Raw genomic sequence first — 12,848 nt, 5'->3', positions numbered from 1 at the left:
TATAATGAATTAAACAGACTGTTATTTACAGAATGATAAATCTTTTGTTAAATACAGCAATGAAATTTATGAAGAATAATTTTGCACTTCCTTACACAGCACAATGCAAGGGACTGAAAGAATTTCCTTCCATTTTCTGAAAAACTTCCTGTTCCAGAAGCAGCTCTACACAACTGTCGTGACCTAAAGCATATTGAAAAGATGAGAAAAGGTATAACTATGGCTTACAATGAAAAATTTGTATCTAAATTAAGATTAAGCAGTATTGTATTTGAAAGTTTCAAAGAAAGACATTTAGGAACCAATACACTCTTAGAATGCTGAAAATCAAACTGATATGTAATACTGTAAACTTTATGAAATTTATAAGGTATCTTACACGGTCTGAACAACACCCAGAACACCTAATTTAATTCTTTACACCTCTGCATTTCAAACTCTTCTTTACATTCACCACTTTGTCTCCATGAAAACGACTCCACCATTTGAGGTTTATTTTTGTTCCACATTTAGTTGAAGTTATCACCCAGCTGCATCAGCTCAGTAGTTATTCACTTAATAATTGGTGAAATTAAGGTTTAATCTCTTCTTGATTTTTCTCTATCATGTTGTTCACAGATGAAATAAACAACCTCTACTACATTCTAAATGAACATACAGAACAAAATCTTTAGCAAAGGAGCTGAGTGATTTTCCTGCATTTTAAGGCCTCCCTCACTCTCAAATCCACGAAAAGTATCAATGAAGAAAAAACCAAATTCTTATTGAATCACTTTTATAGGGAGGAATGGTTTCAGATTAAATCTGTTTTTAAACTTGCTTCATAAAATCTATGGTAGGCATAAGAAACTCAAGTATATAGAAGATTTTCTTTTGGGATGTGCGGCACATTTCTATTCAAAGGTATTATGCTGAACTTCTTTTACAAATCCTTGAGGCATGAAACTAAGTATATGACAAAAATTAGGACAAAAGTAAACATCTCTTATGTATTAGATGTTAATACATTCCTCCTCAGGATATCATGTCTGTCATTTTCTCTCATTCACTGAAAGGAACTGAACGAGGGCAGACTTTACATGTTGCCCCTGTAAGTATCAATAACTTCTACCTCAATATCAACAAATAGATTCAGAGCTGTATTTTAATGCATTTTACCATTATAGCAGGCCCAGTGCAGTGATGTATAGCCGTGATTGTCTGCCATTGCAGGTGCTGCATCCACAGAAGAAGCTGACTGCAGGAGAGCCCCCAGAACTCCTATATGGCCACACGCAGCTGACAAGTGGATGGGGGTCCGTCCCCTACAGTCTCGTAGTAAGGACTTAGCACCATGTTGAAGTAACGCCTCCACACATTCCTCATGCCCAGTAACTGCCTGGGAGAGGGAGACAGGAAAGGGCCGGTTTGAAAATGTTCATGTATATAAGCCAAGGTATAGAAGTAAGCAAGAAGAAGCAAGCAAACCTCAGGCAAATTCTTGCATTTTTAAGGCCTAATAAAATAAGCAAAATAAGTCGTTATTTTTATTCCTGAAAACAGCCATTCTGTTGGGAAAACAGCAACGTATTATATATAATACTTATGACAGAGTATTTTTTTGAAATAGCACTAAATGAACTACTAATCTCTAGGGCTCATTCAATTGTCTTATCTGGCAGACACTATGAGCAAAATACTTGGCATGTGGCATGCATCATGCTTTTCTTTCTCCCATTAACACTACTGTCCCTCCAACAAAAAACTGTACTCCAGGACTTTTCCAGTGAACACTTTACAACAAGATTAGGAGGTTCTAGAAGTCCAAACTAATTCTGAGGGTAGGTGGTAAACAGGCAGAATCCATCCTTTGAATGCAACTAAAAATACCATTAAAAATTAAAATGACAAGATGAGAATAATGAGAAATTCATTAACACTTATATATTAAGTCTTTATTTGAAATTAACATGTAGGAAACTGGAAATGAAAGAAAGGGAATATTCGCTTACCCCTCTATGTAATGCCGTCCTTCCCCACTTATCTTTGGCATCTACATTTGCTCCTTTGTTAAGGAGTGAATAAACGCAGTCTGTGTGCCCATTGAGAACTGACAACATCAGAGGAGTCCTAAGCAGAGACAGAAATAAAACGGAAATTTACACCTGGAAATTTAACGGACTAGCACTCAGCTCAAGTATAATAACTGCTATCCTTCCAATCAACACTGTTAAGATTTACATCACCAATGACCTTCCACTCATTTGCTTTCTAGATTCGAGAAAATAAAGTAACATGCCCCCCAGTTCAGAAGTCCCGATTAAGTAACTAGAATCCATTTTCTCAGCATCTGGGCACTAAGACACATCTCAGTTTCCTCCCAACTGAACAGGGACATTTTTCACTCCCAAATTTATGTTTATTGCAATAATTTCCTTTTAAAATAAGTTAAAAATAACTACTGCAAAATATTTGCTTTTCTATTTTATGAAGTGCAATAACAGAACGTCCATCATTTAAACTCACTGTCCGTTTCCATCTTGAATGTCCACTGCATTCTGTGGTTCTGCATTTCCTATCAATAGCCGCAAACATTCTGAATGGCCATTTGTAGCTGTAAAACATCATAAAAATATGGGGTTTACATTAATTGCCTTTGAGTAGAGAGCTCAAACAGAATGGCAACCTACCTGCTCAGACTAAAGCCCATTAGCTTGAAAACCCACTGTACAGCTTTACCATTGTTATGACTTAAATTAAAATATGAACACTAGAAAATAACTTCAGAAATCAGGTATTCTTGACTGTACAGCATTAGAAACAACTTATTCCAACTATGAGTTGCCCAGAGATTTTTTTTTAATACATATAAATGAGCTTGCACATATTAAAAGTAATTGGGATATACGCTTATATAACATACACAAGAAGGAACATTAAAATATAGGAATTAGCATAATTTTTGATTGTTTTAAGGCACGGATAAACATATACCTAGCAAATCATTGTCAGATTTTGTTAGCAAGAGTAGTGTGTGCATAGTTATAATAATGGAAATCGCATTTAGAAAAGGGAAGTAAATGTAATGCATAGATGCAATAAACCAAGCAGTTAAAAAAAAATGGAAAAAGAACAAACAGAAAATTGAGAATCTCGTTTAAATGCAACTCATGAAACATAAATGATTGCTTCTTGGAAGGGAAATTATTTCCGACCTACAGCTGCAGTATTCAGTCCACAGAAGCACAACAATTCATGTTTCTGTAGCTGACAGACATGCTAACACAAGTTAGGAAAGCTCAATCAAATAGAAGAATGCAGCTTGTGCTCATGGACAACAAGTTAAGTGGTTAGAATGACGATGTTTTGTACATAATGCTCTTTTTAACTGCAACACTTCTGTAACACCATCACTATAAATGTCAACTTTAATAAGCCTATTTTTAATATGAGGAAAAAGATAAGTCTATAGCGTGGATGCTAGACTCAGAGAAAGGCAGGCCTAGAGATATTTTCTAGGAAAGTCAGCAAGGAAATACCGCAATGGATTGCTGTTATTTGGAAAATGCTCAAGGGTCACTTAAAACCTTGGAAAAAAATCAAAGTAAGTTTTCATGCTTCTTCTCAAACTGCCAAAATTCTCCGAGACTCCAGTCATTTTTAGCAGCATTTTACTGCCAAGACAGGCAATGCAATTTGCCTATCTAAATTGGGCCTGCAGTTCGGGCTGTGTGAAAGCTGAGGAGAGAAGCAGGGACATGTCACTGACACCTGTCAGCACAGCCAGTTGAATGGACAAGGACAATGTACCCTTCCAGAGGGAAGTGCGGAACAGCAGCCCTAGGACTCAACTGGATTACTGGATTAATACTGGTTCCTGCCTGCAACTCTTTTGCTACATGTTTCTCAGCACAGCATATACCTTAAAAGTCATCCTCTGTCCCTAAACACTATTTCTTAGAGCATTAATGACAGAGACTTCTAAACATATTATCCACTTCAAAAGCCAAATTTTTGGAGATTAGTGGCTAGCACATACCTGCAGCATGAATTGGGGTCCTCTTTACAACATAATCTTTCACCAAGATTGATGCTCCCTGATTAATGAGCACATCTACACATTCCACGTGTCCCTTAAAGGCAGCAAGATCCAGCGGTGTCCTTCCATTGTTATTCCTCACATCAAGGTCCAGCAGTGACTGTACCAGCACTTCCAGAGCTTGATGGTGGCCATGATAGGCCTACAAGGATAAGAAAATTCTTCAATTTCCCCATCCTTAACGTTTTCCCCTTTCTTGCCAGAACTACATAAATGAAACTGTGAAGAGACTATTCTTATTTTAGCGTGCAGAAGAGCAACTGATGAAGCAAGTAAGTAGTTACAACAGTTACGACTAATTTAAAAAACCCCACAATTTCAGCAAGAAGGTTGGTGGGTTTTTTTCTATTTTATCCTTTCAGTCAGCAACTGCAACTACTCTCAGAAAATCATCTGTCTTCAATTTGCATAAATAACAGTATTTTGACTACTGCACTTTCCACTGCTTTATGTTGTAGTTACATCATCAGATTATTTCAAGTGAGGAACATAAGCAAACTTAAGTAATTCCTTTTAGCTTTTTACATAAAATATTAAAAAAGCACCTGTAATAAGAATGCAATACAATGCAGCTTTCATCTACCCTTATCAAAGACTACTTTTTACTTTGTAGGTATATGTATGCACTGCATGAGACTATTTGCAGAAAGTATACTGTGGTTTTTCAATTGCTTTAAATTCAGTGAAAAGATCAAAGCTACACATTGAGCTGGTTACTCTGTATTTTGAATATTTTTGTATAGACAGAATTTCATCACTGTCCTACGCTATTCCTTGTGCAAATCTTTCTTAAAGTATTGAGGACAAACACTTCTCATACTAAACAATTATGACAGTAAAACAATATAATGATTTAAAAAGTCATAATTACTTATAGAACAAGTTTTATAAAAGCTTCATTAGCATAAAATTTAATTAGAAGATCCCACATGAAAGCAAATTTCAAGTGACATGCAAAAATCCTGTATACCTCATTCAGGAATATTAGTACATACTTGCATTTTGTTTATTAACCTATTTTGAAAAAATCCAGAATGAATAAACCTGTGCAACCACTGTTTGCTACCAGATCAGCTCTCATCACTAAAGCACTTACAGCTAAATGCAGTGGACTTATAGGAGCTCTGTTGTCTGAGTCATTCAGCATATCAGTACCTGACGTTTCCATCAGCTTAGAGAGAGAAAGTCAGAGTGAGTGCAAAAACCTTTGAAAACACTCAGCAATAATTACTACAGTTTCCCATATAAACAGATTGAAAAATAAAGAAGTAGGAAGAACAGTATAGAATTACAGACGCCCTGATCTTCAATTTCAACTGCAACACTTCCCCCATATTCATGTTCCAACCCCAGTAGTTTCATTTTGAATAATAATGCAATAATTCAATCAGAAACTAAATTAATATTTTTTCCAAAGTAGCAATATGAAAGATGAATACAAAGGGAAGACAAGGACAGGTGACAGCAGCAGCAGGAAAAAAAAGCCAAACATCAGCCAAGTAAGCATTCTGATTAGGTGAGAAGTCAGCAAGAAAACAATACGTAAGGTCAGAAGGCAGGACAGATTTCTCAGAACAGAAAAACATTTCTCAGAGAGAAAAAATGGACTCAAAAAAAGAAAAAGCATTATAACATTAAAATATCCATGTATATATATACATTTCTATTTGTGACTTGCAGATATGTTCCAAAGTTTTACTTCTGGGTCTTTTCAAGACCATATTTAATTAAAACATTCAAAGTATTTGAAGAACACCAAATACATTCAAATGAAATTTTCATTATCACACTTTTATATCGTGGTCATCCAACTGTTTAAGTAAAAAAACCACATGGCTTAAAAACTAATTTCCTATTCTAAAATTATAAAGTCCAATTAGATCTAAACTGTAGTTGAAATTAAACAATACATACATGCATTGATGAAATAGTTGAATAAGTCTAAAAAATAAGCAGTATTTTTAAAACTACATGTTCCCTTTTGCTCTCTAGTAGTACTTAAAAAGTGAGAAATAATACACTTACAACATCTAGAGGCGTTTCACTTGCAATCTGTAATTAAAAACATTCACAATTCATGTTTGAATACATTTAAATATAAAAGTGCAATTTAAATAAAAATACTGAATTGTAAAACATAGCATATCAAATAACCTACATATTTTTGCAAAGGGAGCAATAAAAAACTAACTACTGCTTTATTCTCTGAAATTCTATTACGTGGCCACTAGTAACTGTAACTGCATAAATGATTTTATAAGGCACCCTTTCTTTACAGGTTTTCCCTACATTTTCATTTGCTCCTTTCAAATTACATTAATGGATTCCTTAAAGGTTCTCAATGGGACATCTTGTAGTTATTTTAATTCAGCCACCAGCAAAAAAAAAAAAAAAAAAAAAAAAAAAAAAAAAAAAAAAAAAAAAATTAGTAGTCTAAATGAAGAAACAGACAATCCTAGCTCAACTAATATATCCCATATCTTCAACTGGTTATCTCTTAATCTGAGACTTTTTGATCTTTTTTAGCCAGTATCTAGCATCTGAGCTTCTCACCTTCCTTCTATTTTAGGAATACCAAATGCTCAAATTTATCTGCACAGAGGCAGAAAAACAGTATTGACCCAGCTGACAGCCAAGGTGGAGGAATCCCCTGGCCTCTCCATCACACCCTGTAAGAGCAGCTGTTACATCTTTCATCTAGGGGATGTTCTCTTACCAATTCAAGACATAAGCGATGACCATAAGCAGCTGAATAATGAACTGCATTGTAGCCTTGTTTGTCTCGGATCCCGGGGTTGGCATCGTTTCTTAGCAAGTATTCCAGGCACCTATTCAAATTGACATATGCAACCATGTATCTAAATGCTGAATTTCAACTTAATGCTAAGTGATAAATTGTTCCAATTCAACTGGAAAATAGAATACAGCACACAAGGACACTGATTTAATGTACAATATTGGCTAGGACTAGAGAAAGCTACCTAATTACATCAAACATAAAGGTCAATCACAAAGCTTCAAAATTTGAAATAATCCTTCTCTGCAGACATCCTGCATCTTTTGAATTATCTGACTTGGTGAAAGCTAGTATTTCATGGCTGTTTTCCTCCTAGCTAACACAGCTGCAGTTACCTTTGCTAATACCAATGATTACTATTTTGTATGCTTTTCTGCATTAATCCCTTCGTCCGTATGTTATATGGAAAGAAGAGAAGCAGCTCTTCATGGTAGCATAAAAGAGTAACGCACACACTTCCATGACCAAACACTATTTTGAAAATTTATTGTTATTTATTTATGACAGTAAATAGTCAGTTGCTTTCATACTTATATCTTATCATTCCTTACTTTCAGTAGAGAAATTTATAAGGCAGAACACGATCAGCTCAGTTTCAACCACACTCAGCCAGGAGGATGAGAAACGGGGATTCAAGTCAGCTCACTCCCAAGTTTTTGTTGTCTTTTTTTTTTTTTTTTTAAGAGACTCCATGTGTGCACACCAAATGATTGCAAACAATAGCCTTGCTATTTCATAATTTTATATTGTCTTTTATTTCACCAACATTTTCCAAAGCCATTATCATGGCCTTGAACTTGCTGGTGAAGCTATTTGTTATTCTATAGTGTACAACAAATCACCATCCCTTCTTCTCTCTGGGATCACTAAATATTTCTTTATCAAAAGATGTGCTCTCATTTCCATCGTTTTTTGTCCAGTATAAACAAGGACTTAGTATGCAGTGAAAAAGGTAAAATTTCTTGAGTTTTAAAGAATAATATATGTAATATAAGAATAATATACGTAATATAAGAATAATATATGTAATATGGGCTCCAGAGACGATGCTTTGAGTTACCACACAGAGCTCTGCAGTGTTGACATCATCATTCCTGCTCCTACCTTTTGTAAGACAGATGGCGAAACTATGTCATCTGAAGAACCATTATAGTTTGGAGGTTTTCAGAGCAACTGTGAAGCTAAAATTAATCCTATCTCAACTTGTAAGAGGGCAATTGAAGTAAAACTATCTCAGAAGCTCCAGCAGGAATTGAAATTAGTTCTAAAAAGCAGCAGACAATTTAATTTTGAAATTTGGCTTTACATAGAAAAAGCACATTCTTCAAATACAAGTTAAATGGCCATGAAAGTATTCTTTATTTTGCCTTCAAAACCCAGTCTGTAAGCTATACACCACCTCATTGCTACCTCACCCTTTAAAAGGCACGGCATTAAAAAAAGATGATTTGGCACGAAGCAGCACTTCTCCAGGGAAGGTGTCACTGTGTGCACGTGGAATGTGCTGCTGCACTCCACGACCTGCATATGTGAGTGTGTGCACAAGAAGTGATGCTCTTCTCCTCTCCTCAATATATCCAATGTCTGGAGCTTAAATAAACTCATCAGTTTGGTGCTACCTATATACACTTTGTACATAAGCATTTAAGTCATTAATAAGTATGTCCAATATAAACTTTGGTCAGAAAATAAATACGTATAAGAGATCAGTGGATTCATGAAAGATTCTGAATGCATTTCATTAAGAAAAGTGTAACTACATTATAAAAATTACCAAGAGATAGTCATGTTTGGCATTACAACTCTGGTTTACTCAAACATCAAATAGATGAAGCATCTTATGTTGAAATACCAAGTTAATATCCATCCTTCATTGGAATTTGATTTTAATGCAAAATGACCCTACTGCCCCCATCTAACTTCAAAACCCCCATTTATGCCTAAATAAAGGATATTTACTCAACTGCTACACAGCAGATGGGATTAAGAACTCTATCCCCAATTAATTCCTGATTTTGGAAATCTGCATTATAGAACATAAAAATTTTACAATACCTTTTCCTGTTCACTTTTTTTCCTCTGAAATATTTTTTACATAAAGTCTTTTATATACAATGCACACACCACTGTCAAGTTTAATCTTTAAAAGTACAAGAAATGCATTTGACTAATCTGAAGGCAGAACACACACGAAATTCACAGCTCAAATGTTCCTAATGAGAAAGGCTTTAGTACAAAGCATGCCACTTACTTCCCATCTGTGTCTGATGCAGCTGCATAGTGCAGAGGTGTACAACCCCTCTCATCAAGGTCATTCACACTAGCTCCAGACCCCACCAGGGCAAACAGGCACTGATAATTACAATTGGCAGCAGCATAATGGAGTGGAGTTCTTTAGTACACATTTAAATAAAAAGTACAATGGTAAATAACAGCAAAATAATATTATAGAGACAGAAAAAAGCAAAATAAAGTGAAACTTAAATCCTCCTTACGTTTTAAAATAAGTATTTGTGATGAAGAATGCATCATTACAGTACTAAAGAATAGGGCCATTTTTAGGGACCACTTAACGATGCTGAACAATATATAGCAGATTTATTTGCCAGCCAAAATATGCACAAAGTTCATATTAAAGGAAGCTTTACGTGAATTTTCTTATGTAAACTTAAGAGAGGGAAATCCAGTTTACATTAGAAATACTATTTTCTGTTAAGTAATTTTAAGCCACATAGAAAAAATATGGGCAAATCAAAAACTGCACAACAACTAAATATAGCACAAATAAAATACAACAATTGCACAAACAGACATTTTTAATGAACAAATCACAAGTTTGCCTAAGAGAGGAAAACATTATTTATTTTTATCTATACTGACATAGCAGAGGCACTGTTAAATATACCTTTTCTTCTTCTAACAAAATCATGAATATATATATTACTACTGATATACAATCTTAGAGAAAACTTATCCCAGTTTCAAATACATATACAATTCTCTAAATATGCCAGTTTAGCCAAAAATTTTTAAAAGACCAATAGGACTCAAAATTCCATTTTTTATTTTTAAAAAGAAACTGCTACTATAAGTATCTTGATTTTGAGGAGACAGACAGGCTCTTTCCCTTAAAATGTCTTTTTCCCATTTGTCTCCATTTTAAACTAATATTTTCCATCTCCTGAAAAAAATTGCCCTGTACAACATGAACGTTAAACAGAAATCCAAACCAAACCGAAAGGAAACCCCAACTTTCGATGACAAAACTTGTGACAGATAGTTGTTGCTTTCTCAGGAAATAACGGAAGTGGAATTTAAAGTAAAATACGACTTTGGATCTGTAACTTTTTCTTTAAGTCCTACTCCTGCTCTTCACATCCCGGAAAATCATATTTTCCATGGTATGATGTGAGATTTTACGTGAATACTCATCCAGCCATCTAAACTTAAATAATCCCATACTAAAAATAGAAATTAATGTCATTCCAAAAGAGTTCAGAGCTCAAGCAGGGAAACAGAAAGGGATGGATGTCGTGAAAGGAAAAAGGTGAAGCAGTTATAATAAAACACTGGGTATTTTAATGAAAGAGCTTAGAAATAGACACAAATTTATTTACATTATTTGGAAAACATTAGTAATGTCCTTGGATGAAAGCAATTTAAACACATTAGACCCCTGTCATAAGGAAAAAAGGTTCACAAAAATTACAGTTGAATGCGAAATTCAGTCTTTAAAAAACAAGACTAAACACCTACCTAACAAAACAGGATTACAAAATGTGTTTGTGACTTTTGAGAACATATGCTCAAACACAGTTTATTAGAGACATCATATCATAAAAAACATTTAAACTGGAAAACAGACTTGGCCACACATCAATAATCTGCTACTGCAATACTTAAAACAGCCCTTTCCAAAATACAAATCTGGAATGTCTTACCTTCCAAATCTGTCCTTTTTGTTGAAGTCTGCACCAGTATTTAGCAGAAGATTTAGGCACTCCAAATTCCTATCAAATTAATACACTGTTACTTGTGACTGCAAACTTTATTTCCTTAATATTGGCCTCTATAAGTATCAGAACTGCTATGCATGTACATCTCATCTGTTAGTTTTAATGGAACTGAACTACAATGTGGAATTTTTGATATATATATTTCTGTATGTAAAGCAGATTCCATAATTTCTGGACCAAACCAATAAGAATATAAATGCTTTCAAGACCACATATTTAAATTTAATTGATGCTGAATGACATGCATAAAGCACATAAACATGAACCTAATTCAATAAAATTCAATTCTTACAAACAAACAAACAATGCCTGAATGTCACATGCTTTTGCTACCAGGATTCCAGCACAGAGGCAAGGTTTTACTGCATATTTTTTAAGGACAAATGTAATTGAAACATTTATATCTTACTTCTTGGTGTAATCAATTTTCAATAATATATGATCATCATAATCGATGAACTATATTGTTTAAACACTATTTTTGGTAACTTTCCTAAACTGGAGATGAGTGAGGGAATGTGTCACAAATTAGTCCATTTTTATATGAAAAGAGAGCATTTTAACTTTTCATCACTTGCAACAAGGATGTATCTAGTGGCTACTTCTGACTTAGAATGATTACTTAACATTATTACTTAAACAACATTCAAACAGAAAAATGAAAATATCAATATCATGGAGTTCTTGTGTCCCACAAAGTGTATCATGAAATTTATTACCCAGTTCTTCCAGGCAATTTTGAGTAGCTGCTATAGATAACCTACAATACAATAACAATAATCAATATGGATCACAACTCAAGTGATGAGCAAGTAGTTCTGACTACTTCATCCTCTTAAACTCTGGAGTTCAATTATTGCTTTTAGTTTATTTAGGCTGACCTTTTATTTATGGATTTGGTAAAAACAAATTTCCCAAAGTTGCTGTTCTCTCTCATGTCCCACAGTGATCTGAGGTGGGCATGCCATCTTTGAATGCTTTAAATTCTAAAAATTTTATCAGCATCCTTGGGAAATTAAAAAAAAAAAAAAATCAGTTTATCCCCAAACATAACCTAAGGTAAGGCTGATGATACTTGGACACTGTACTCCAGCAATTAAAATTAACTGACTTATTAAGCTGAACAGTTAATTAAGTTTTTGTTTGCAGATAGAATCCACCTTGAAATTATTTTCATGTTTACATAAGTTCCAGAGGGAGAGGGCAGGAAAAACAGAGAGGAGATAATAGAAAAAAAGAACAAGAATGATCAGCGATTGAAAAAGAAACACTGAATCTGAAAGCATGAATGCTTTTTTACACACCCTCCAGCTGCAGCTGCATGAAGACAAGTCCTGCCAAAGTCATCTGGTGTGTCAATGTCAAAACCTACAAAGCAAATATTTTGTAAAATCATTATGTAACACCACCTTTCACAGAACTGCTGTCATCTGCTGTTAAGAGAAATGCTTGCTAAGCAAACTTAAACAGCTACTTGCAAAAAAGCACTCAAGCATAAAAAAATCACTTCATTCGAAACATGTCCTTGCTATTTACAATGTTTTGAAAAACAGGCATTTAAATAAAACTGAAAGGGGTAAGGTAAAGGACAAATAGCTGCACTGAGGCTGTGTTCTTTCTCATTCTATTTACCTGCTAATGTATCAGTGCCATTTACTACTGAATATAAGATATAAGCAGGTTATATGAAAATTTAAGAACACACTAGAATTTATCATTGCTGTGCAGAGATTATTCATTTTTTGGGATGTCAGTGTTACTAAATATAGGAGCTACTTAAATTTTATCCTTGAGTTTAGTGCTTTAGTCCCAAAGAAAGAACTTTACTGAGTTGGAGTGATGGCTGCAAATAGCAGTTAATTACAGAGGAGGTCTTTGCAGAACACTGTAGTTTTCTCTTTCTGAAAAGGTTCAGCTGTGGAACTTCAAATCCAAGATCACAAACTTTAACTGTGTA

The 12,848-nt window shown here is 34.4% G+C and overlaps 1 protein-coding gene across 3 annotated transcripts in view; it reads right to left on the bottom strand.

Moving 5' to 3' along the window:
- The window catches only part of ANKRD28 (ankyrin repeat domain 28), a 120,516-nt gene that overhangs the window by 10,819 nt on the left and 96,849 nt on the right, over positions 1-12,848 (bottom strand). For all 3 annotated transcript variants that reach the window (XM_040085829.2, XM_040085819.1, XM_040085836.2), the window contains exons 12-22: positions 12,196-12,259; positions 10,817-10,885; positions 9,127-9,267; positions 6,795-6,906; positions 6,104-6,130; positions 5,175-5,249; positions 4,019-4,220; positions 2,506-2,593; positions 1,992-2,109; positions 1,159-1,378; positions 96-183 (exon numbers count right to left, since the gene is read on the bottom strand). In XM_040085829.2, the coding sequence (XP_039941763.1) occupies positions 96-183; positions 1,159-1,378; positions 1,992-2,109; positions 2,506-2,593; positions 4,019-4,220; positions 5,175-5,249; positions 6,104-6,130; positions 6,795-6,906; positions 9,127-9,267; positions 10,817-10,885; positions 12,196-12,259 (1,204 nt within the window). The remainder of the gene's footprint in view (positions 1-95; positions 184-1,158; positions 1,379-1,991; positions 2,110-2,505; positions 2,594-4,018; positions 4,221-5,174; positions 5,250-6,103; positions 6,131-6,794; positions 6,907-9,126; positions 9,268-10,816; positions 10,886-12,195; positions 12,260-12,848) is intronic.

Source organism: Hirundo rustica, chromosome 1, assembly GCF_015227805.2.
Source record: "Hirundo rustica isolate bHirRus1 chromosome 1, bHirRus1.pri.v3, whole genome shotgun sequence".
Taxonomy (NCBI): domain Eukaryota; kingdom Metazoa; phylum Chordata; class Aves; order Passeriformes; family Hirundinidae; genus Hirundo; species Hirundo rustica.
Note: the sequence above shows the minus strand (reverse complement) of the source record. Positions and strands in the feature narration are given on the sequence as shown.